This window comes from Somniosus microcephalus, unplaced genomic scaffold (assembly GCF_052327205.1).
Source record: "Somniosus microcephalus isolate GS21.2 unplaced genomic scaffold, FLI_Smic_1.0 unresolved_chr2, whole genome shotgun sequence".
Lineage (NCBI taxonomy): Eukaryota > Metazoa > Chordata > Chondrichthyes > Squaliformes > Somniosidae > Somniosus > Somniosus microcephalus.
In genome coordinates this window covers 76,803,379-76,828,530 of record NW_028225180.1, presented here as the reverse complement: position 1 = coordinate 76,828,530, position 25,152 = coordinate 76,803,379, and the positions used below count along the sequence as shown (strand labels likewise).

The window sequence follows — 25,152 nt, the reverse complement described above, 5'->3', positions numbered from 1 at the left end:
GACACCGGGGAGAACTCACCCTGCTCTTCTTCGAAATAGTGCCTGTGGGATCTTTTACGTCCACCTGAGAGAGCAGACGGGGCCTTGGTTTAATGCCTCATCCGAAAGACAGCACCTCCGACAGTGCAGCGGTCCCTCAGTACTGCCCCTCCGACAGTGCGACGCTCCCTCAGCACTGCTTCTCCAACAGTGCAGCGCTCCCTCTTTGCTGCCCCTCCGACAGTGCCGCGCTCCCTCTTTGCTGCCCCTCCGACAGTGCAGCGCTCCCTCAGTACTGCCCCTCCGACAGTGCAGCGCTCCATCAGTACTGCCCCTCCGACAGTGCGGCACTCCCTCAGTGCTGCCCCTCCGACAGTGCGGCGCTCCCTCAGTACTGCCCCTCCGACAGTGCGGCGCTCCCTCAGTACTGCCCCTCCGACAGTGCGGCGCTCCCTCAGTACTGCCCCTCCGACAGTGCGGCGCTCCCTCAGTGCTGCCCTTCCGACTGTGCGGCGCTCCCTCAGTACTGCCCCTCCGACAGTGCGGCGCTCCATCAGTACTGCCCCTCCGACAGTGCAGCGCTCCATCAGTACTGCCCCTCCGACAGTGCAGCGCTCCATCAGTACTGCCCCTCCGACAGTGCAGCGCTCCATCAGTACTGCCCCTCCGACTGTGCGGCGCTCCCTCAGTACTGCCCCTCCGACAGTGCAGCGCTCCCTCAGTACTGCCCCTCCGACAGTGCGGCGCTCCCTCAGTACTGCCCCTCCGACAGTGCGGCGCTCCCTCAGTACTGCCCCTCCGACAGTGCGGCGCTCCCTCAGTACTGCCCTTCCGACTGTGCGGCGCTCCCTCAGTACTGCCCCTCCGACAGTGCGGCGCTCCCTCAGTACTGCCCCTCCGACAGTGCGGCGCTCCCTCAGTACTGCCCTTCCGACAGTGCGGCACTGCCCTTCCGACAGTGCGGCGCTCCCTCAGTACTGCCCCTCCGACAGTGCGGCGCTCCCTCAGTACTGCCCTTCTGACAGTGCGGCGCTCCCTCAGTACTGAACCTCCGACAGTGCGGCGCTCCCTCAGTACTGCCCTTCCGACTGTGCGGCGCTCCCTCAGTACTGCCCCTCCGACAGTGCGGTGCTCCCTCAGTACCGCCCCTCCGACAGTGCGGCGCTCCCTCAGTACTGCCCCTCCGACAGTGCGGCGCTCCCTCAGTACTGCCCCTCCGACAGTGCGGCGCTCCCTCAGCGCAATAAGTTGTTGCTGTGCTTGTAGCAGTAAAGTGTTCATTAAAACCCGTAAGCCCTGTCGGATTAACATCGGACTCTGCCTCCCAACAGCTGTTGGTTGGTTGCTCTTGTTCGTCACCGAGGACAGCCTGAGGATGTGCAAGGCGCTATATAAATACAAGGCTTTATTGGAGCCGCCACTGCTGTGCCCTGTGAGAAAACTATGCATCCAGGCAGGTTAGCAGGCTAGCATTGTCGCGTTCCCTCTCGGAACATGATTTAATTTAACGGTTAGATATGTATTGTAATTGCATTACACAAGGACCCAATGGATGATGGCAAGGAATCAAATCAATACAGTCTGCTTCGCGTCCAGCAAGCCATTGTTAAATAATAGCAGGTTGTAAAATCCAAGCCATTTTACATAATTGTGAGTATCAGTCATTCCTGCTTCCTGCTGTCCGGGAGACACGCTTATTCAGTTTACAGTCATCGAAGCGCACTTACAAATCAATGTTGGCGGGTAAACGGATTTGCAGATATCAAGCCTGGCTTTTTGCTAGATACAAAGTGACATGAAGCGTCATAAAACAAGCAGGCTTTCCCAGTGTCAGCAGTGGCTGACTGGGTCGCACTCTCTTGCCGCTGAGTCAGACGGTCGTGGGTTCAAGTCCCACTCTATGAGACTTGAGCACAATAATCCAGGCTGACACCCCCCAGTGACAGTGCTGAGGGAGCGCCGCACTGTCGGAGGGGCGGTACTGAGGGAGCGCCGCACTGTCGGAGGGGCGGTACTGAGGGAGCGCCGCACTGTCGGAGGGGCGGTACTGAGGGAGCGCCGCACTGTCGGAGGGGCGGTACTGAGGGAGCGCCGCACTGTCGGAGGGGCGGTACTGAGGGAGCGCCGCACTGTCGGAGGGGCGGTACTGAGGGAGCGCCGCACTGTCGGAGGGGCGGTACTGAGGGAGTGCCGCACTGTCGGAGGGGCGGTACTGAGGGAGCGCCGCACTGTCGGAGGGGCGGTACTGAGGGAGCGCCGCACTGTCGGAGGGGCGGTACTGAGGGAGCACCGCACTGTCGGAGGGGCGGTACTGAGGGAGCGCCGCACTGTCGGAGGGGCGGTACTGAGGGAGCGCCGCACTGTCGGAGGGGCGGTACTGAGGGAGCACCGCACTGTCGGAGGGCCGGTACTGAGGGAGCGCCGCACTGTCGGAGGGGCGGTACTGAGGGAGCGCTGCACTGTCGGAGGGGCAGTGCTGAGGGAGCGCCGCACTGTCGGAGGGGCAGTACTGAGGGAGCGCCGCACTGTCGGAGGGGCAGTACTGAGGGAGCGCCGCACTGTCGGAGGGGCAGTACTGAGGGAGTGCCGCACTGTCGGAGGGGCGGTACTGAGGGAGCGCCGCACTGTCGGAGGGGCGGTACTGAGGGAGCGCTGCACTGTCGGAGGGGCGGTACTGAGGGAGTGCCGCACTGTCAGAGGGGCAGTGCTGAGGGAGCGCCGCACTGTCGGAGGGGCAGTACTGAGGGAGCGCCGCACTGTCGGAGGGGCAGTACTGAGGGAGCGCCGCACTGTCGGAGGGGCAGTACTGAGGGAGCGCCGCACTGTCGGAGGGGCAGTACTGAGGGAGCGCCGCACTGTCGGAGGGGCAGTACTGAGGGAGCGCCGCACTGTCGGAGGGGCAGTACTGAGGGAGCGCTGCACTGTCTGAGGGGCAGTACTGAAGGAGCGCTGCACTGTCGGAGGGGCAAGTACTGAGGGAGCGCCGCACTGTCGGAGGGGCAGTACTGAGGGAGCGCCGCACTGTCGGAGGGGCAGTACTGAGGGAGCGCTGCACTGTCGGAGGGGCAGTACTGAGGGAGCGCCGCACTGTCGGAGGGGCAGTATTGAGGAAGCGCCTCACTGTCAGAGGTGCCATCTTTCGGATGAGATGTTAAACCGAGGCCCCGTCTGCCCTCTCAGGTGGATGTATTTTGAAGAAGAGATGAGGAGTTTTCCCTGGTTTCCTGGCCGGTATTTATCCCTCAATCAACATCATTAAAAACAGATGATCTGGTCATTGTCACATTGCTGTTTGTGGGATCTTGCTGTGTGCAAATTGGCTGCCGCGTTTCCCACATTACAACAGTGACCACACTTCAAAAAGCACTTCATTGGCTGTGAAGCGCTTTGGGACGTCTGGTGGGCGTGAGAAGTCTTTCTTACATGTGGTGCAGCGTGGTGACTGCGCCCGCTGCCCTCCACAAGCCTCGGAGGGACTTAACCCTTCGTTGAGCCGTTTAACAACCCAAAGCCTGCGTTCCCTAACGGTTCTGACTCGCGAGCAGATACAGGTACACTATCCCTTATCCGAAAACCTTGGGACCAGCTGAGTTTCGGTTTTCGGAATTTTTCGGATTTCAGAAGGTATTTTATAAGACTGGGAAATTTGTCGGGGGTGGGGGTCGGCGGAGGGTCGGGGGTGGGGGTCGGCAGGGGGTCGGGGGGGGAGAAAAGAATATCGGACGGGCTGCGGTTCGGGTCGGGTCGGGTGGGAGGGTGGAGAAAAGAATATCAGACGGGCCGCTGCAGCTATCGGACGGGCCGCTGTATTGTTGGGTTCACTCTCCCGGTACCTCCTTCACACTGCCCGGCTCAGCCTGCATTCTCCTACCCAGGAGGGAACTCTGTGACCCTCTGCCCTGCTCAGCGTAAGTCGTGCGCCACTCTGGTCATGTCGTGCGCACGACTTACGCTGAACGAAAAAACTTTTGGTTTTTGGAGGTTTTCGGTTTTCGGAAGTTCGGATAAAGGATAGTCTACCTGTAATAGGCACCAGCATTCCAGACAAATGATTCAACACAGCACGGCATAATGATCCCACACGGGTTTCTGCCCTGTCCAGCTTAGCTGATTGAAAACGTGGATAGAGTTCATTTGGGTGGCCCTCTAATGGTTTAATGGCAAACCGTTCTTCTGTTGTCACTCGTGAGAGATGGGGAAGCAGAGCACGAATTCGAAGCGGTAAAAGGTGCCGATCCGCCTTCTGACGGATTGAAGTCTGATAATTGGAGACAGGCTCAGGCAGGTTTTACGACTGTGAATGGTCACCTCAAGAGCATCTATAATGGTTGGAGCTTTTTCCCCCTTGTAACATCTTGGAGAAGATATGCAAGCGCACAAATCAACAACATCGTATTTACATAGCGCCTTTAACATATTAAAACGCCCCAAGGCGCTGCACAGGAGTATTATTAAGACAAAAATTTGACACCGAGCCACATAAGGAGATATTAGGGCAGGTGACCAAAAGCTTGGTCAAAGAGGTCGGTTTTAAGGAGCGTCTTCAAGGCGGAGAGAGAGGCGGAGAGGTTTAGGGAGGGAATTCCAGAGCTCAGGGCCCAGGCGGCTGAAGGCACGGCCGCCAATGGTGGAGCGATTAAAATCAGGGGGATGCTCAAGACGCCAGAATTGGAGGAGCGCAGAGATTTCGGGGGGTTGTGGGGCTGGAGGAGGTTACAGAGATAGGGAGGGGGGCGAGGGCCATGGAGGGATTTGAAAACAAGGATGAGAATTTTGAAATCGAGGCGTTGCTTAACCGGGAGCCAGTGTAGGTCAGCGAGCACAGGGGGTGATGGGTGAATGGGACTCGGTGCGAGTTAGGACACGGGGCAGCAGAGTTTTGGATGACCTCCAGTTTACGTAGGGTGGAATGTGGGAGGCCGGCCAGGAGTGCGTTGGAATAGTCGAGTCTAGAGGTAACAAAGGCATTGATGAGGGTTTCAGCAGCGGGTGAGCTGAGGCGGGGCGGAGACCGGCGATGTTAAGGAGGTGGAAATAGGCGGTCTTTGTTATGCTGCGGATATGTGGTCGGGAGCTCATTTCAGGGTCAAATACGACACCAAGGTTGCGAACAGTGTGGTTCAGCCTCGGACAGATGTTAGGGAGAGGGATGGAGTCGGTGCCTTGGGAACGGAGTCTGTGGCGGGGACCGAAAACATTGGCTTCCGTCTTCCCAGTATTTAATTGGAGGAAATTCTTGCTCATCCAGTACTAAGTTAATATTTGACTCTCAAGTTTCATTTAGTGTCTCTGGAGACTTCATGCTGGCTTTATTTTCACTAAGTCTTCCAGTTCTAGAGATACAACTGGAGTCTCTGAAGGACTCCATTCAATAATCTGCGTTGAAAGCTTCAGCAAAAGTTGTGATTGGTCTCTGAGACTTGAAAGTTTGAGAATACCAACATGTTACTTAGAGTCCAACTAGCTGGGTTGTAAGAGATGGATTTTTTAAAAATTCAATCATGGGATGTGGGCGTCGCTGGCAAAGCCCAGCATTTATTGCCCATCCCTAGTTGCCCCTTGAGAAGCTGGTGGTGAGCCGCCTTCTTGAACCGCTGCAGTCCGTGTGGTGAAGGTGCTCCCACAGTGCTGTTAGGGATGGAGATCCAGGATTTTGACCCAGCGACGATGAAGGAACGGCCGATATATTTCCAAGTCAGGATGGTGTGTGACTTGGAGGGGAACTTGGAGGTGGTGGTGTTCCCCTGCGCCTGCTGCCCTTGTCCTTCAAGGTGGAAGAGGTCGCGGGTTTGGGAGGTGCTGCCGAAGAAGCCTTGGCGAGTTGCTGCAGTGCATGTTGTAGATGGTACACACTGCAGCCACGGTGCGCCGGTGGTGGAGGGAGGGAGGGAATGTTTAAGGTGGCGGACGGGGTAGGTGTGGATCATGAACATTGCACGCACACGAACACCTGCCCACACCTGAGCGACAGACACCAACCCACACACATGCTCCCTCTGCACACAACATATACACGTCCCACCTGGACAACGAGCAGAGGCACTGAATGCAACTCCTACCCATGCACGCGCACTTGTGCTATAAGCAGATGGGCTATGACAAAGCAAAGCACGTAACAAAGAACGCAAGTACAGCACGATGACATTGAGATTAAGAAGTAAAAGAAAAAAAATGATGCCTAGCTGGGCTTTTTTGTCCCCCCGCCCCCAGACCTCCCCTTTAAAAATGAAACTATCACTTTCCTTTCTGCGATTTGTGTTTCTCATTGCACGAGCCAGTGCATGATCTTTCAAGAGCTGAATGCATGAGGAGTGACGCTAAAGGCCTTGTGAGGTCATTCCTTGCATGAGTGCTGCCGTTGATGGGTAACCTGAGAATGCATTACCTTCCTTTACCAGTTACGAAAATGAGCGAAACCTATTACTAATACTATTAACAAAACTGTGGCAACGATGTGCTAACGCCATTTTTGTGTCTGACTGTTAATTTATTTCCCCGTTGATCCTTTTGGCAATCAAATGGACGCTCTCTGCCAGAACCAGAACCAGTGTAGCATGCGGACCGTCGTCCGGCCTTGTGAGCCTTCTGAGCATTTCTCTTAGCTAGGGAGTCTCTTTTCTCTCAAATACAGTGAAGCCTGTGTTGCCCAGAGAGGTTGGCAATACATGAATCTAATTATGCTTCTTCAAAGCGGACCTCCGTGACGTCAAGACTACCTCTGCAGAGAAACACACCGGAAAAGTGGTTCCTTACGTATGTTCGTAAACCCATTATTTTGTCTTTTAGGTGACGGCCTTCAGCTCTACCTTTGAAAATATCATGCAGATAGCTTTCTAACGATATATCCGATGAGACATGATAGAGCCAATAAGCCAAGGAACTGAATTAGAAGCTAGAGAAAGGTGGGCAGACACCTGCTTTTCACAGTTGAAGATAGAGGACACTGTTGGCCCACAGGACAGGCAAGCAAGAATTTTCAAAGGGCAAAGGTTCAGATAGGATGCTGTCACTGGACAACTGTGCGATATTCTGATTATTTTCAACAGCAGATCCCTTTGCTTTCAGATCATTCCTGGGGAGCTGAGAAATTCCGGGCAGTACATCTCAAAAGAGGGACTGTCACGAGCAATGTAGTGACCCCCAGCACTAGATTGTCAACCTGAAGCTTGTGAGGACCACAGGGTTTGGCTCTCTGAAACGCATCTGCCTTGCTTATTGACTTTCTACAGTCCAAGCATTGTTGTATGCTCAGAGATGAAGATCAAACTATCTGTGCTACTCCCATCTTATCATGTTTCCTTAATTTAGTTTGCCTTGGCAATTAATGCCTCATTGTCGGCCAATTCTGGGGACCATAGACTTTGACTATTTTTTTTGTTATTCGTTCCTGGGACGAGGGTGTGGCTGCCAAGTCCCAGCATTTATTGCCCATCCCTAGCTGCCCCTTGAGAAGGTGGTGGTGAGCCGCCTTCTTGAACCGCTGCAGTCCGTGTGGTGAAGGCGCTCCCACAGTGCTGTTAGGGAGGGAGTTCCAGGATTTGGACCCAGCGACGGTGAAGGAACGGCCGATATATTTCCAAGTCGGGATGGTGTGTGTGACTTGGAGGGGAACTTGGAGGTGGTGGTGTGTTCCCATGCGCCTGCTGCCCTTGTCCTTCTAGGTGGAAGAGGTCGCGGGTTTGGGAGGTGCTGCCGAAGAAGCCTTGGCGAGTTGCTGCAGTGCATCTTGTAGATGGTACACACTGCAGCCACGGTGCGCCGGTGGTGGAGGGAGTGAATGTTTAAGGTGGCGGATGGGGTGCCAACCTCATGCCTGGATAGCCCCACCACCTGGCTGAAGATAATTTCGAAGGATGTGCCTGAACCATGGTACATGATAGGAGGGGCAACCAGAATTGCCATTACACTATGACAAAACAAACAGCCCCTCCGTCAAAGGATTCTAAATTCAACACCAACATTTAGTGCTTCTTATGTCCTCAAATGTAAGTTTCCAGTTGATGGTATTTTTATTCCATCCAATACAGGGGTAACTCTGCACCGCCAAAGGGGACTTTTGCTCGTAAGGAGTGCCGATCAGAGAACTGGCACTGCAGTGCGGTCGCCCTCTCTCAGATCTTTGCTCACCGCCCTTCACAACTCCTCACTGGGAGTGCAGTTCCACAGAATTACTCGCAATAATTCTTCAGGCAAAGCTCTGCTGTCGCAACCGATCCAGCCCTCACTGACAAAGCGTGGAAACTGGAACCGTGTTGGTTTGCGGAATCCGTGGGGTGGATCAGAATGCCCTGAAAGTGGCATTTCCCATGAAGTGCAAAATGAACGACATGATGAAACAGAGAATCACAGGAGTTCACGGCGCGGAAGGAGGCCATTCGGCCCATCGTGTCCGCGCCGGCCGACAAAGAGCGCTCCAGCCTAATCCCACTTCCCAGCTCTTGGTCCGTAGCCCTGCAGGTTACGGCACTTCAAGTGCACATCCAAGTACTTTTTAAATGTGATGAGGGTTTCTGCCTCTACCACCCTTTCAGGCAGTGAGTTCCAGACCCCCACCACCCTCTGGGAGAGGAAATTTCCCCTCAAATCTCCTCAAAACCTCCCACCAATTACTTTAAATCTCTGCCCCCTGTTTATTGACCCTTCTGCTAAGGGAAATAGCTCCTTTCGATCCACTCTATCGAGGCCCCTCATTATTATACACCTCAATTAAATCTCCCCTCAGCCTCCTCTGTTCCAAAGAAAACAACCCCAGCCTGTCCAATCTTTCCTCATAGCTAAAATTCCCCAGTCCTGGCAACATCCTTGTAAATCTCCTCTGCACCCTCTCTAGTGCGATCACATCCTTCCTGTAATGTGGTGACCAGAACTGCACGCAGTACTCTAGCTGAGGCCTAACTAGTGTTTTAAACAGTTCAAGCATAACCTCCCTGCTCTTATATTCTATGCCTCGGCTAATAAAGGCAAGTATCCCGTATGCCTTCTTAGCCACCTTATCTACCTGTCCTGCTACCTTTAGGGATCTGTGGACCTGCACTCCAAGGTCCCTCTGTTCCGCCTACACGTCTCAGTATCCCACCATTGAGTTCCAAGACAATTAAAGGGAGAAGATTGCCCACTTAATTTCTTCAAGTGAGAGTGGGCCAACGACCAACATGCCTCCATGTGTAAACTAGCGACGATGAATTTCTGTTACAGCAAAAAGTAACGGGTAGTTACGTACAAGGAAGCTGTAGGAGCTGAGAATGATATAGTTTCAGGGCAGACCTTTGAGCCCAAGCCAATCTGGGAGCTTGATCACGATTGCAGGTGGATTAACTAACCGGAGGCAGTCCTTGTGCTCAGGTGAGTTCTTTCCCTGAAAGGATGGTGCACAGTTCCATGGAGCCTGGTGCGCACTGGGCACCTCATTCCTGGCCTTATTCAGTCAACCAAAGATACGGCAAACATCGGCATTACAACCAGCCAAATCAGAGAGGGGCAACTGGGACTTGGAAAATTCCTCAGTGGTGGTTCACACCTGAAATGGAGATATCTCATGTTGAGTACCTCATGGATTGTTTTATTCATGGGACGTGGACATCACCAGCAAGGCCCAGCATTTATTGCCCATCCCTAATTGTCCTCAAGAAGGCGGTGGTGAGCCGGCTTCTTTAATAAGTGGCTTGCTAGTCAGCCACATTGCTGTGGGTAACATATAAGCCAGACCAGGTAAGGACAGCAGACTTCCTTCCCTAAAGAACATTAGTGAACATTAGGATTTCGAGGATAATCCAATAGTTTCATGGTCACCATTACTAGTTTTTTTTTTAATTCCAAATTTATTTAATTAACTGAATTTAAATTCCCCAGCTGCCGTGGTGTGATTTGAACTCTTGGCTCATGGTTCATGGATCATGGCTCATGGCTCAAGGATCATGGTTCATGGATCATGGCTCAAGGATCATGGTTCATGGATCATGGCTCAAGGATCATGGTTCATGGTTCATGGATCATGGCTCAAGGATCATGGTTCACGGTTCATGGATCATGGTTCATGGTTCATGGCTCAAGGATCATGGCTCAAGGATCATGGTTCATGGTTCATGGCTCATGGCTCAAGGATCATGGATCATGGCTCAAGGATCATGGTTCATGGATCATGGCTCAAGGATCATGGATCATGGATCATGGCTCAAGGATCATGGCTCATGGCTCAAGGATCATGGTTCATGGTTCAAGGATCATGGATCATGGCTCAAGGATCATGGTTCATGGCTCATGGCTCAAGGATCATGGTTCATGGATCATGGATCATGGCTCAAGGATCATGGCTCATGGTTCATGGATCATGGCTCATGGCTCAAGGATCATGGCTCAAGGATCATGGTTCATGGATCATGGCTTATGGCTCAAGGATCATGGATCATGGCTCATGGCTCAAGGATCATGGCTCAAGGATCATGGTTCATGGATCATGGCTTATGGCTCAAGGATCATGGATCATGGCTCATGGCTCAAGGATCATGGTTCATGGTTCAAGGATCATGGCTCAAGGATCATGGTTCAAGGATCATGGCTTATGGCTCAAGGATCTTGGCTCATGGCTCAGGGATCATGGTTCATGGTTCAAGGATCATGGCTCAAGGATCATGGCTCATGGATCATGGTTCATGGATCATGGCTCATGGCTAAAGGATCATGGTTCATGGATCATGGCTCAAGGTTCATGGTTCATGGATCATGGCTCATGGCTCAAGGATCATGGTTCATGGATCATGGCTTATTAGTCTAGGCTGCTGGATTACTAGCCCAGTAACATAACCGCTATGCTCCCATGCCCCGTGTGTCATGCTGGAGTCCTAATGATCAGCAAATAAGTCACTAAACAGCTTGGAAACAAAGGAGTTAGCATCTGGTTTTCACAGGATCCTCACCAGCTCGTTAGAAATAGAAGGACAGTGTGGCCAAGCCAATCAAGAGCCATTCATACATTCGAGGAAAGCCTGAGATTAAAGCTACGACACACAGGGTTCACTGTATTTAACCGTACACTGTGGAGACTTCGCAAAGAGAATGTCTTAGTTGGAGCGTCACCCTGAGATACAGTCCTAGTGTGTGGCACTGGTTCTGTTTTGGCCCTTTGCAGTCCTTTGATAAAACATCCGCCTTATTAGTGGAAGGAGGGGACTGGCTGGAGTTCAAGAATTGCTCTTTTAATATGATGCCAACAGATGAGATTCCCAAAAAAATCAGGCCTGATGGTTTGAAGTGGTGGAGGGGGGAGAAAGATTTGCGACAAAGAAATTGGAATTGTAACTGAATTTGAGTTAGATGACCAATTTAAATCATTTCAACACGCTGGAGCCCTCACTGATCCCAGCACTGACATTCGTAAGTCTCGAGCAGGAGTTGAGGGCAGTTGCTTTGTGGAACGGGCCTTCAGGAATGATGGTTACTCCTGAGGTCAGTTGAGGCCTTTTTAAAGAGAGGCCTGGGTCGGTACCTGTGGGGAAAGAGGATCGAACGTCAGCCGCGCTGCTGATGGATCTGCTTGGCGCATGCGCGTCAGGAAGGCCCACCTTGGGTGGGAGGGGGAAGCTCCAGATGGAGGTAGTCGCCCCTGGACTGTGAGAGGACTGGGCTTGACGGGCCTTCTCTTAGTCAAAGCTTTGTGTGAACCTCGAAGTTGGAGCGGTCTTTCTGCGCTGATAGCCTCCAAAGCTCAGTCAGTCGGTGTAACTGTAGGAAAGTAGCAAGGGCGTGAGGAACAGCGCGAATGAGAAACCCCGCCCGCCCTCCATGTGAAAACGTCGCCCAAGCCGGTTGACTGCATCACAGCCTCGGGCGATGCCGGTTGTTGTTTACTGGAGTTCAGAAAGGCCACAGCAGCTATCGTACCGAGTAAAGAGTCACAGAGTCATAAGGGCACAGAAAGAGGCCGTTCGGCCCATCGAGTCGGTGCCAGCTCTCTGTCGAGCAATCCAGTCAGTCCCATTCCCCCGCTCTATCCCCGTAGCCCTGCAAATTTATTTCCTTCAAGTGCCTGTCCCGTCTCCCCTTGAAAACATTGAGTGTCTCCGCTTCCACCACTTCCGTCGGCAGCGAGTTCCAGGTCCTCACCACTCGCTGCATAAAAAAGTCTTTCCTCCCATTCCCCTGTATCTCTGGCCCAAAACCTTAAATCTGTGTCCCCTAGTCCTTGTACCATCAACTAGTGGGAACAGCCTTTCCCCGTCTAGCCTGTCCAAACCCGTCATAATCTTGTACACCTCTATCAAATCACCCCTCAACCTCCTTTGCTCTAATGAAAACAAATCCAGCTTCTCCAACCTGTCCTTGTAGCTAAGAACCCCCATCCCCGGAACCATTCTGGTAAATCTCCTCCGCACCTTCTCGAGGGCCTTCACATCCTTCCTAAAGTGTGGTGACCAGAACTGGACGCAATACTCCAGTTGTGGCCTAACCAGCGCATTATAAAGGTTCAACATCACTTCTCTACTTTTGTACTCAATACCTCTATTTATAAAGCCCAAGATCCCAGATGCTTTTCTAACCCACTCTCTCAATATGTCCCACCACCTTCAGGGACCTATGCACATTACCTCCCGGGAGCCCTCTGTCCCTGCACACTCTTTAAAAACTTTATAAAGAGTCAGCGGAAAATGATTACCCACCGATGCGAGAGACAGGCACATCTGGCGCGCGGGGAAGGAGACAGATGCTGAAACATGGCTGCTTGGTGCAGACTGGCAAAGTCCTCTTTCCAACAGTAAGTAATCCAGTGATGGAGATGAGCACAAGAGAGCTCCCTGGTGGGGGGATGAGAGATTTATTTTGCCCGTTTTGATTGGCAGTGGATCAGAGTTCAACCTCTACTCCTTCCGTAAAAACATCAGAAATAGGAGCAGGAGTCGGCCATTCGGCCCCTCGAGCCTGCTCCGCCATTCAATAAGATCATGGCTGATCTTCTGCCTCAACTCCATTCACCGGCCCTATCTCCATATCCCTTGATGCCCTTACTAGTCAGAAATCTATCGATCTCAGCCTTGAATATACTCAACGACTGAGCCTCCACAGCCCTCTGGGGTAGAGAATTCCAAAGATTCACCACCCTCTGAGTGAAGAAATTTCTCCTCATCTCAGTCCAAAATGGCCGACCCCTTATTCTGAGACTGTGACCCCTGGTTCTAGACTCCCCAGCCAGGGGGAAACATCCTCCCTGCATCTACCCTGTCAAGTCCTGTAAGAATTTTGTATGTTTCAATGAGATCACCTCTCATTCTTCTAAACTCTAGAGAATATAGGCCTAGTCTACTCAATCTCTCCTCACAGGACAATCCCCCCAATCCCAGGAACCAGTCTGGTGAACCTCCATTGCACTCCCTCTATGGCAAGTATATCCTTCCTTAGGGAAGGAGGCCAAAACTGTACACTGTAAACCCTAGAGCTCCCACTGCTAGTTCCACCTTAACGCATTGTCCATGACATAGTATAGCCCCCCTGCTTTTATAAAACAGCGTATCACCTGAACTACCATAAGCAACGCCATGGGAGATTTGCAGAGAATTTCTGTAGCACTGTCACACTTCCTGTCATGCCTGTATCCACAATCCTACCTCTGTCACTCTGTCAAACTTACCTGTATTATACGCTGATGAGCCTCCCAGGTGCATTTCTACACCAGATGGCGATGGGCCTACTAACAATGGGTTGTCACCAACCCTGCTGCCATTCCTGCCACCCCATCCTTAACACAGAGCCCCTGAGTTGGCCTTTTCACCCTTCTCCCTCCAGTATGGCCCATGGTCTCGCAGAGCTCCCCGAAATGGCCTCTTTCCCCCCCCCCCCAAACCCCGCCTTGCACAAATCAGCACAAACCCCACAAATCTATTCCTCTCCCCTTCCTCTGTTCACTTGGCCCATGGCACGGCAGAGTACCCACGGTGGCACTTCCCCTGCTCCCCCCCCGCCTCTCCTGTCCATATAGAATAGTACAGCACAGAAGGAGGCCATTCGGCCCATCGAGCCTGCCCCGGCTCTTTCGAAGAGCAATCCAGTTACTCCCACTCCCCCCGCTCTTCCCCCATATCCCTGCAATTATTTTTCCTTCCAGTATTTATCTTTTGAAGGCTCCTATTGAATCTGTCTCCACCGCCCTATCAGGCAGTGCATTCCAAATCCTCACCACTCGCTGCGTAAAACAGTTTTTCCTCGTGTCGCCTTTGATTCTTTTGCCAATTGCCTTAAATCTGGGCCCTCTGGTTACCGACCCTTCCGCCATTGGAAACAGTTTCTCCTTATTTACTGTCTAATTTGGCCTGGCCCACCAACCCTTGTTGGTGGCCATCCCTAACCCCTGCTCTGTGCTGTGGCTTCTCTCTCTACTGCCGATGTGTCTCACCTCACGTTGGCCAATCTCACACCCCAAACCTCAAAAGCAGCGATCCTCAGCCACGACCGGCAACTTGCTTTTTGAAGTGTAGGATTCCCTGAGCGTCTTGCTCACAGCTTTGGGAAGCTTCTATTATGTAAAGGCAGACAACAGACCGAGACTTTTATTTGTCACACAATTACCAGTAAGCACTTAGCAATACGTGCAAAAGTCTCGGAACATAGGAAGAGGAGGAGGCCATTCAGCCCCTCGAGCCTGGTCCGCCATTCAATGAGATCATAGCTGATCTGCGACCTAACTCCATTCACCCGCCTTTGTCCCATATCCCTTAATACCCTTTGGTTAACAGGACTCCAAGGGTTAAATTACGAGGAGGGATTACACAAACTAGGCTTGTATTCCTTGGAATTTTAGAAGGTTAAGGGGTGATTTGATGGAAGTTATTAAAGGGGACTTCAACAGAAATCCATCAATCTCAGATTTAAAATTAACAATTGATCTAGCATCAATTGCCGTTTGCGGAAGAGAGTTCCAAACTTCTACCGCCCTTTGTGTGTAGAAGTGTTTCCTAACTTCACTCCTGAAAGGTCTGGCTCTAATTTTTAGACTCTGCCCCCTAGTCCTAGACTCCCCAACCAGCGGAAATAGTTTCTCTCTCTCTATCCTATCAGTTCCCCTTAATAACTTTGATCAGATCACCCCTAAACCTTCTAAATTCCAGGGAATACAACCCCAGTTTGTGTAATCTCTCCTCGTAACTTAACCCTTGGAGTCCGGGTATCATTCTGGTAAACCTAGGCTACAAGTTGCTTTGCTTAGGTTTGGTCCAAGGTGTCCTGAATATCGCTGGCCTTAAAAATAGCAAATCAAAGTGTTTTCCACCAGAGCTTTAAGATTTTGCTCCAGTTAAATCAGATGTGCCGACCGTTAGCTCCCCCCCAAGAGATGTGGTCGCCATGTTTTAACTGAGTGCTCTGCCATTGTTGGCCCACTCCCCAACTAAAAAAAGCTTCAAAGCATCTCCTGATGTGTTTGCCTGTCCCAATGCCCACCAACGCCTCTTTTCACCTTTTAAGTCCAACATTACAACAGCGACCACATTCCAAAAAGCACTTCATTGGCTGTGAAGTGCTTTGGGACGGCCTGAGGTCGTGAAAGACTCCTGCCGTGCCTGTGCTCCCCCTATTGCCAGGTTTGGTCACTCTCGTTCCTGGGTCTGTGTCCTGGAACTGGTCCCATCCTCAGGTCTGGGTCTGTGTCCTCGACCTAGTCCCATCCTCAGGCCTGGGTCTGTGTCCTGGACCTGGTCCCATCCTCAGGCCTGGGTCAGTGTCCTGGACCTGGTCCCATCCTCAGGCCTGGGTCTGTGTCCTGGACCTGGTCCCATCCTCAGGTCTGGGTCTGTGTCCTCGACCTGGTCCCATCCTCAGGTCTGGGTCTGTGTCCTCGACCTAGTCCCATCCTCAGGCCTGGGTCTGTGTCCTGGACCTGGTCCCATCCTCAGGCCTGGGTCGGTGTCCTGGACCTGGTCCCATCCTCAGGTCTGGGTCGGTGTCCTCGACCTGGTCCCATCCTCAAGCCTGGGTTGGTGCCCTCGACCTGGTCCCATCCTCAGGCCTGGGTCTGTGTCCTGGACCTGGTCCCATCCTCAGGCCTGGGTCGGTGTCCTGGACCTGGTCCCATCCTCAGGCCTGGGTCTGTGTCCTGGACCTGGTCCCATCCTCGGGTCTGGGTCGGTGTCCTCGACCTGGTCCCATCCTCAAGCCTGGGGCGGTGCCCTCGACCTGGTCCCATCCTCAGGCCTGGGTCTGTGTCCTGGACCTGGTCCCATCCTCAGGCCTGGGCCTGTGTCCTGGACCTGGTCCCATCCTCAGGTCTGGGTTGGTGTCCTGGACCTGGTCCCATCCTCAAGTCTGGGTCTGTGTCCTCGACCTGGTCCCATCCTCAGGTCTGGGTCTATGTCCTGGACCTGGCCCCATCCTCAGGCCTGGGTCTGTGTCCTGGACCTGGTCCCATCCTCAGGTCTGGGTCGATGTCCTCGACCTGGTCCCATCCTCAGGTCTGGGTCTATGTCCTCGACCTGGTCCCATCCTCAGGTCTGGGTCTGTGTCCTCGATCTGGTCCCATCCTCAGGCCTGGGTCTGTGTCCTGGACCTGGTCCCATCCTCAGGCCTGGGTCGGTGTCCTGGACCTGGTCCCATCCTCAGGCCTGGGTCTGTGTCCTGGACCTGGTCCCATCCTCAGGTCTGGGTCTGTGTCCTCGATCTGGTCCCATCCTCAGGCCTGGGTCTGTGTCCTGGACCTGGTCCCATCCTCAGGCCTGGGTCAGTGTCCTGGACCTGGTCCCACCCTCAGGCCTGGGTCTGTGTCCTGGACCTGGTCCCATCCTCAGGTCTGGGTCTATGTCCTGGACCTGGTCCCATCCTCAGGCCTGGGCCTGTGTCCTAGACCTGGTCCCATCCTCAGGTCTGGGTCGGTGTCCTGGACCTGGTCCCATCCTCAGGTCTGGGTCAGTGTCCTCGACCTGGTCCCATCCTCAGGTCTGGGTCTGTGTCCTCGACCTGGTCCCATCCTCAGGCCTGGGTCTGTGTCCTGGACCTGGTCCCATCCTCAGGTCTGGGTCTATGTCCTGGACCTGGTCCCATCCTCAGGCCTGGGCCTGTGTCCTAGACCTGGTCCCATCCTCAGGTCTGGGTCGGTGTCCTGGACCTGGTCCCATCCTCAGGTCTGGGTCAGTGTCCTCGACCTGGTCCCATCCTCAGGTCTGGGTCTGTGTCCTCGACCTGGTCCCATCCTCAGGCCTGGGTCTGTGTCCTGGACCTGGTCCCATCCTCAGGTCTGGGTCTGTGTCCTGGACCTGGTCCCATCCTCAGGTCTGGGCCTATGTCCTCGACCTGGTCCCATCCTCAGGCCTGGGTCTATGTCCTGGACCTGGTCCCATCCTCAGGCCTGGGTCTGTGTCCTGGACCTGGTCCCATCCTCAGGCCTGGGTCTGTGTCCTGGACCTGGTCCCATCCTCAGGCCTGGGTCTGTGTCCTGGACCTGGTCCCATCCTCAGGTCTGGGTCTGTGTCCTCGACCTGGTCCCATCCTCAGGTCTGGGTCTGTGTCCTGGACCTGGTCCCATCCTCAGGCCTGGGTCGGTGTCCTGGACCTGGTCCCATCCTCAGGCCTGGGTCGGTGTCCTGGACCTGGTCCCATCCTCAGGTCTGGGTCGGTGTCCTCGACCTGGTCCCATCCTCAAGCCTGGGTTGGTGCCCTCGACCTGGTCCCATCCTCAGGCCTGGGTCTGTGTCCTGGACCTGGTCCCATCCTCAGGCCTGGGTCGGTGTCCTGGACCTGGTCCCATCCTCAGGCCTGGGTCTGTGTCCTGGACCTGGTCCCATCCTCGGGTCTGGGTCGGTGTCCTCGACCTGGTCCCATCCTCAAGCCTGGGGCGGTGCCCTCGACCTGGTCCCATCCTCAGGCCTGGGTCTGTGTCCTGGACCTGGTCCCATCCTCAGGCCTGGGCCTGTGTCCTGGACCTGGTCCCATCCTCAGGTCTGGGTTGGTGTCCTGGACCTGGTCCCATCCTCAAGTCTGGGTCTGTGTCCTCGACCTGGTCCCATCCTCAGGTCTGGGTCTATGTCCTGGACCTGGCCCCATCCTCAGGCCTGGGTCTGTGTCCTGGACCTGGTCCCATCCTCAGGTCTGGGTCGATGTCCTCGACCTGGTCCCATCCTCAGGTCTGGGTCTATGTCCTCGACCTGGTCCCATCCTCAGGTCTGGGTCTGTGTCCTCGATCTGGTCCCATCCTCAGGCCTGGGTCTGTGTCCTGGACCTGGTCCCATCCTCAGGCCTGGGTCGGTGTCCTGGACCTGGTCCCATCCTCAGGCCTGGGTCTGTGTCCTGGACCTGGTCCCATCCTCAGGTCTGGGTCTGTGTCCTCGATCTGGTCCCATCCTCAGGCCTGGGTCTGTGTCCTGGACCTGGTCCCATCCTCAGGCCTGGGTCAGTGTCCTGGACCTGGTCCCACCCTCAGGCCTGGGTCTGTGTCCTGGACCTGGTCCCATCCTCAGGTCTGGGTCTATGTCCTGGACCTGGTCCCATCCTCAGGCCTGGGCCTGTGTCCTAGACCTGGTCCCATCCTCAGGTCTGGGTCGGTGTCCTGGACCTGGTCCCATCCTCAGGTCTGGGTCAGTGTCCTCGACCTGGTCCCATCCTCAGGTCTGGGTCTGTGTCCTCGACCTGGTCCCATCCTCAGGCCTGGGTCTGTGTCCTGGACCTGGTCCCATCCTCAGGTCTGGGTCTATGTCCTGGACCTGGTCCCATCCTCAGGCCTGGGCCTGTGTCCTAGACCTGGTCCCATCCTCAGGTCTGGGTCGGTGTCCTGGACCTGCTCCCATCCTCAGGTCTGGGTCAGTGTCCTCGACCTGGTCCCATCCTCAGGTCTGGGTCTGTGTCCTCGACCTGGTCCCATCCTCAGGCCTGGGTCTGTGTCCTGGACCTGGTCCCATCCTCAGGTCTGGGTCTGTGTCCTGGACCTGGTCCCATCCTCAGGTCTGGGCCTATGTCCTCGACCTGGTCCCATCCTCAGGCCTGGGTCTATGTCCTGGACCTGGTCCCATCCTCAGGCCTGGGTCTGTGTCCTGGACCTGGTCCCATCCTCAGGCCTGGGTCTGTGTCCTGGACCTGGTCCCATCCTCAGGCCTGGGTCTGTGTCCTGGACCTGGTCCCATCCTCAGGTCTGGGTCTGTGTCCTCGACCTGGTCCCATCCTCAGGTCTGGGTCTGTGTCCTGGACCTGGTCCCATCCTCAGGCCTGGGTCGGTGTCCTGGACCTGGTCCCATCCTCAGGTCTGGGTCTGTGTCCTGGACCTGGTCCCATCCTCAGGTCTGGGTCTATGTCCTGGACCTGGTCCCATCCTCAGGCCTGGGTCTATGTCCTGGACCTGGTCCCATCCTCAGGCCTGGGTCTGTGTCCTGGACCTGGTCCCATCCTCAGGTCTGGGTCTGTGTCCTGGACCTGGTCCCATCCTCAGGTCTAGTAGGTCTGTGTCCTGGACCTGGTCCCATCCTCAGGCCTGGGTCTGTGTCCTGGACCTGGTCCCATCCTCAGGTCTAGTAGGTCTGTGTCCTGGACCTGGTCCCATCCTCAGGCCTGGGTCTGTGTCCTAGACCTGGTCCCATCCTCAGGTCTGGGCCGGTGTCCTGGACCTGGTCCCATCCTCAGGTCTGGGTCTGTGTCCTGGACCTGGTCCCATCCTCAGGTCTGGGTCGGTGTCCTGGACCTGGTCCCATCCTCAGGTCTGGGTCTGTGTCCTCGACCTGGTCCCATCCTCAGGCCTGGGTCTATGTCCTGGACCTGGTCCCATCCTCAGGCCTGGGTCTGTGTCCTGGACCTGGTCCCATCCTCAGGCCTGGGTCTGTGTCCTAGACCTGGTCCCATCCTCAGGTCTGGGCCGGTGTCCTGGACCTGGTCCCATCCTCAGGTCTGGGTCTGTGTCCTCGACCTGGTCCCATCCTCAGGCCTGGGTCTATGTCCTGGACCTGGTCCCATCCTCAGGCCTGGGTCTGTGTCCTGGACCTGGTCCCATCCTCAGGCCTGGGTCTGTGTCCTAGACCTGGTCCCATCCTCAGGTCTGGGTCTGTGTCCTCGACCTGGTCCCATCCTCAGGCCTGGGTCTGTGTCCTGGACCTGGTCCCATCCTCAGGTCTGGGTCGGTGTCCTGGACCTGGTCCCATCCTCAAGCCTGGGTCGGTGCCCTCGACCTGGTCCCATCCTCAGGTCTGGGTCGGTGTCCTGGACCTGGTCCCATCCTCAGGTCTGGGTCGGTGTCCTCGACCTGGTCCCATCCTCAGGCCTGGGTCTATGTCCTCGACCTGGTCCCATCCTCAGGCCTGGGTCGGTGTCCTGGACCTGGTCCCATCCTCAGGCCTGGGTCGGTGTCCTGGACCTGGTCCCATCCTCAGGCCTGGGTCTGTGTCCTGGACCTGGTCCCATCCCCAGGTCTGGGTCTGTGTCCTGGACCTGGTCCCATCCTCAGGCCTGGGTCTATGTCCTCAACCTGGTCCCATCCTCAGGCCTGGGTCTATTTCCTGGACCTGGTCCCATCCTCAGGCCTGGGTCGGTGTCCTCGACAAGGTTTGTTGCTTTATACGGATCTCTCAGCTCCGTATCTTTCACTATAGATTTTGGTTATCCGGAATTTTTGATGAACCGGCAACACATCGGTCCCGTCCATGCCGGATAAAAAAAAGTTTGCTGTATATCCCAGAGCGTCCTCCTTCTCCCATGGTCTAGCCACCCCCATTTGATCCAGCGTGCTCTGGAGTACACCTGAGCCTCACCCAGCTCCCCACCCCACCCACGTGTACTCCTGTGCCCCAGCCTCCACGTGTGTTTCTGGAGCCAAAACATTGCCAAAATCTACTGTCAAGACCGCAGTCCCACCAAGTGCCCCTCGACCTCAACGCTGCCATATCCCATCTCCTGTGGCTGCTCCCTCCCGTGTTCCCACCCCCCGCTCTAACATCTTGCACCTTCCTGCTACAGGCCGCAATCCCTCTTGACCCGACCCTCGGCCCCACTCTCCCTCTGACCTACCCTTGCTGCAGCACCTGTCCAACAACCTCTTCCCATCCCACCACCCAACTCAGTACAGGTTGCCACCCAGCTTCCTAGGCCTTGGGAAGAAGGTGACACACTGATATCAGGGAAGAGTTTTGTTGAACTTGCGCGCGACCTCCGCCAGAAGCACCCACGAGAGATTCACACGCAGCTTGCGCCCCGAGTTTCCAATATTCGCTCTGTCAGGTGAGTCTCCTCACTGGGACCATGGAGTGGTAAAATGACTGCTATGGGGTATGTCGGTGAAGGAACATGTGTGGAAGCCACACTGAGGACAGGCAGAAGAGATGGGAGCCAGAGGGAGACTTGCAAACTATGTAACCTTGCAACAGAGAAAGAGGGCTTGACAGGGTAGATGCAGGGAGGATGTTTTCCCCTGGCTGGGAAGTCTAGAAGCAGGGGTCACAGTCTCAGGATAAGGGGTCGGCCATTTAAGACTGAGATGGGGAGGAATTTCTTCACTCAGAGGGTGGTGAATCTTTGGAATTCTCTGCCCCAGAGGGCTGTGGATGCTCAGTCGTTGAGTATATTCAAGGCTGAGATCGAGAGATTTTTGGACTCTCGGGGAGTCAAAGGATATGGGGATCGGGCGGGTGTGGAGATGAGGTCAATGATCAGCCATGATCTCATTGAATGGCGGAGCAGGCTCGAGGGGCCGTGTTGCCGACTCCTGCTCCTATTTCTTATGCTCTTAGAAGTCGGATGAGTGACACAGACACAACGGTGAAACCGGTGTGTGGCAGCCATACAGAGAGGGGAAGGGCGGAAGGCAAAGACTGAGGGAGTCAATGAGAAAGAATTAGCGAGCGCGAAAGAGCGCACAACGAACGTGCTACAGACCCACTACGTTGCAATGCCTTGGCGGTCGCATGGGAGTGTAGCTTTCAGTGTGGCGGTGATAGATCCCAGCCAGTTTTTCTCTTCACAAGGGACGTGTAACAGGCAGCTGATCCGACACGGCCCGTTTTCCATTTCTACCCAAGTTGAAAGTTGCCTTGCAAAGGTGCAAAGCTGGGCCATCACGCGTCTCCCGCCTTATCCTGCGCAATGCCATGGGAGATCAGCGGTCATTAAAGGGATAGGCACGCTGAGGTGACACCCATTACCGAAGTTGGGGCTTTCACCCAACATTCACAATCTGCCCTTCACAGTAATGTAAGAGCAGGCTCATGACTTATTTTCTCTAGTTCGTTTAGTTATTTTGACCCCAGATTGGCAGTTTTTGAGATTGGCACTTTAAGACTCCAGTAAACAGACGGGTGGCATTGCCAGGCGTGTGCCCGCAGTACCCTTCATTAGCTGTGCTAGACAGTGCAGCTGGGTTGCCATAATGCTTCCTGTGTTGTGCCCATAGTGTGGTGCAGTGAGTAGGTTAGAAAGCTAGGATAACTTTGCCAGCCCGGTGTCCGTGGGGGAAAGCAGTAATTCTAGGATTGGACGCGCTGGGAGGGCAGTGCCTACCCTGTAGATACAGGGCAATCGCGCCTAACGTAGCACTGGGGCAGCTACCACAACCTTCAGGGCGTTGCACCATTTCGACTATCTAGACCAGGTAGCAGGCACTCGGTAGTTTAGATAATAAGAACCGGTTATTGATTATATCTGGCCAGCGGTTACCGATCAGCGCTAACAGCCGGCGTTCAAACCATCAGGCCCTGTGCTTTGCTCTCCTCTGTTGCTGCCAGTACATCCGAACACGATTCAACACGGGTGAAAGCAGACATGAAAATGGAGAACCGATCCAGGCGGCTGTCTGTGTCCCTGCGGCAATTGGTAATAGATTGTATCCCATCTTTTTTGCTCCCCCCCCCCACTTCCTCTGCTCCTGGGCAGGTTACCATATCGGTGGATGGGATCCTGACGACAACAGGCTACACACAGGAGGACTACACCATGCTGGGCTCCGACGACTTTTTCTACATTGGCGGAAGCCCGAGCACAGCCGATCTCCCAGGCTCACCTGTGAGCAATAACTTCATGGGGTGTTTGAAGGATGTAAGTATTGATGTAAGAAAACTACTAGGCACTTGGTCTAAGCGTTAAACAAAGCTTTAATCAACTGTTTTACAACATGGCGGTCTAGTTGTGTCCTTCACTAGTTCCTGTTAAGAATGTCCTGTGCAAGCTGGGCCCGTGCCCGAGTATTTATACTCTCCCTGGACAGCGCCACCCACAGGCCGCTCAGTATTATTTCATAAGTCTTTCTTTCATGAATGACTGATTCATGTCAAGTATCACAAGGGCGACTGCGGCACGGTCGGACAACTGTAAGGACTGATTTCCCGCCCGATGGAAGATTCGTAGGGGCAAATTTTTTTTTAAATTCATTCACGGGAAGTGTGCATCGGATGTGGGCATTTATTGCCCATCCCTAGTTGCCCCTTGAGAAGGTGGTGGTGAGCCGCCTTCTTGAACCGCTGCAGTCCGTGTGGTGAAGGTGCTCCCACAGTGCTGTTAGGGAGGGAGTTCAAGGATTTTGACCCAGTGACGATGAAGGGACGGCCGATATATTTCCAAGTTGGGATGGTGTGTGACTTGGAGGTGGTGGTGTCCTCACGCACCCGCTGTCCTTGTCCTTGGCAGCCTCATTAGAATATTTAAATGGGTGACCCGCCTCCTGGGAGCGGGTTGGTCGTCCGCCCCACATCCTGCCTCCGTTAAAGCCGAAGTGGGCGGGATGGGGGTTGGGATTCAGTTGTTTAACACTTTAACCTCCCGCCCGACCCAAACCCACCTCCAGGGAGCAAATCAGCTGTCCCTTTAAATCCGATCCATCAGCTGTATTCCTTTTCTTTTTAACTCATTCCCGGGATGTGGGCGTCGCTGGCAAGGCCCAGCATTTATTGCCCATCCCTCGTTGCCCCTTGAGAAGGTGGTGGTGAGCTGCCTTCTTGAACCGCTGCAGTCCGTGTGGTGAAGGTGCTCCCACAGTGCTGTTAGGGAGGGAGTTCCAGGATTTTGACCCAGTGATGATGAAGGAACGGCTGATATATTTCCAAGTCAGGATGGTGTGTGTGACTTGGAGGGGAACTTGGAGGTGGTGGTGTTCCCATGCGCCTGCTGCCCTTGTCCTTCTAGGTGGAAGAGGTCACGGGTTTGGGAGGTGCTGCCGAAGAAGACTTGGTGAGTTGCTGCAGTGCATCTTGTAGATGGTACACACTGCAGCCACAGTGCGCCGGTGGTGGAGGGAGTGAATGTTTAATGTGGTGGGATGGGGTGCCGATCAAGTGGGCTGCTTTGCCCTGGATCTAATTCACAAATGGGGCACCAATTCAGTGAACAATTGTAATAAGGGAACATCTATAATTATGGGGGATTTTAACTATCATATTAATTGGACAAATCAAATTGGGCAGGGCTGCCTTGAGGATGAGTTCATTGAGTGTATTAGGGATGGGTTTCTTGAGCAGTATGTAACTGAACTGACCAGGGGGCAAGCAACCTTAGATCTGGTCCTGTGTAACGAGACAGGATTAATTAAAAATGTCCTAGTAAAGGATCCCCTTGGAATGAGTGACCATAACATGGTTGAATTCCATATTCAATTAGAGGGTGAGAAGGTTGGATCTCAAACAAGCGTGCTAAACTTGAGTAAAGGAGACTATGAAGGTATGAGAGCGGAATTGAGTAGAGTGGATTGGGAAAATAGATTAAAGGGTAAGACGATACATGATCAGTGGTGTACATTTAAGGAGTTATTTTACAACTTCCAAAAAAAATATATTCCACTGAGAAGAAAAGGGTGTAAAAGAAAAGACAGCCATCCCTGGCTAAGTAAAGAAATTAAGGATAGTATTCGAATAAAAACAAGGGCATATAAGGTAGCCAAATCTAGTGGGAGGATAGAGGATTGGGAAAACTATGAAAGACAGCAAAAAATAACAAAAAGATTGATTAAGAAAGGGAAGATAGATTATGAAAGTAAATGAGCAAAAAATATAAAAACAGATAGTAAGAGTTTTTATAGTTATATAAAAAGAAAAAGGGTGGCTAAAGTAAATGTTGGTCCCTTAGAGGATGAGACCGGGAAATTAATGGTGGGAAATATGGAGATGGCAAAAACACTGAATGAATATTTTATATCAGTCTTTACAGTAGAAGACACTAAGAATATCCCAACACTGGACAAACAGGGGGCTATGGGGGGGAGGAGCTAAACACGATCAAAATCACTAAGGAAGTGGTACTCGGTAA

General features: G+C 53.9%; 1 protein-coding gene across 1 annotated transcript in view; it reads left to right on the top strand.

The window, feature by feature from the left end:
• Nucleotides 1-25,152, top strand: part of LOC147092842 (neurexin-2-like) — a 1,315,750-nt gene that overhangs the window by 1,032,740 nt on the left and 257,858 nt on the right. Inside the window, exon 7 of the mRNA XM_085975700.1 lies at nt 22,792-22,953. Coding sequence (XP_085831826.1) covers nt 22,792-22,953 — 162 coding nt within the window. The remainder of the gene's footprint in view (nt 1-22,791; nt 22,954-25,152) is intronic.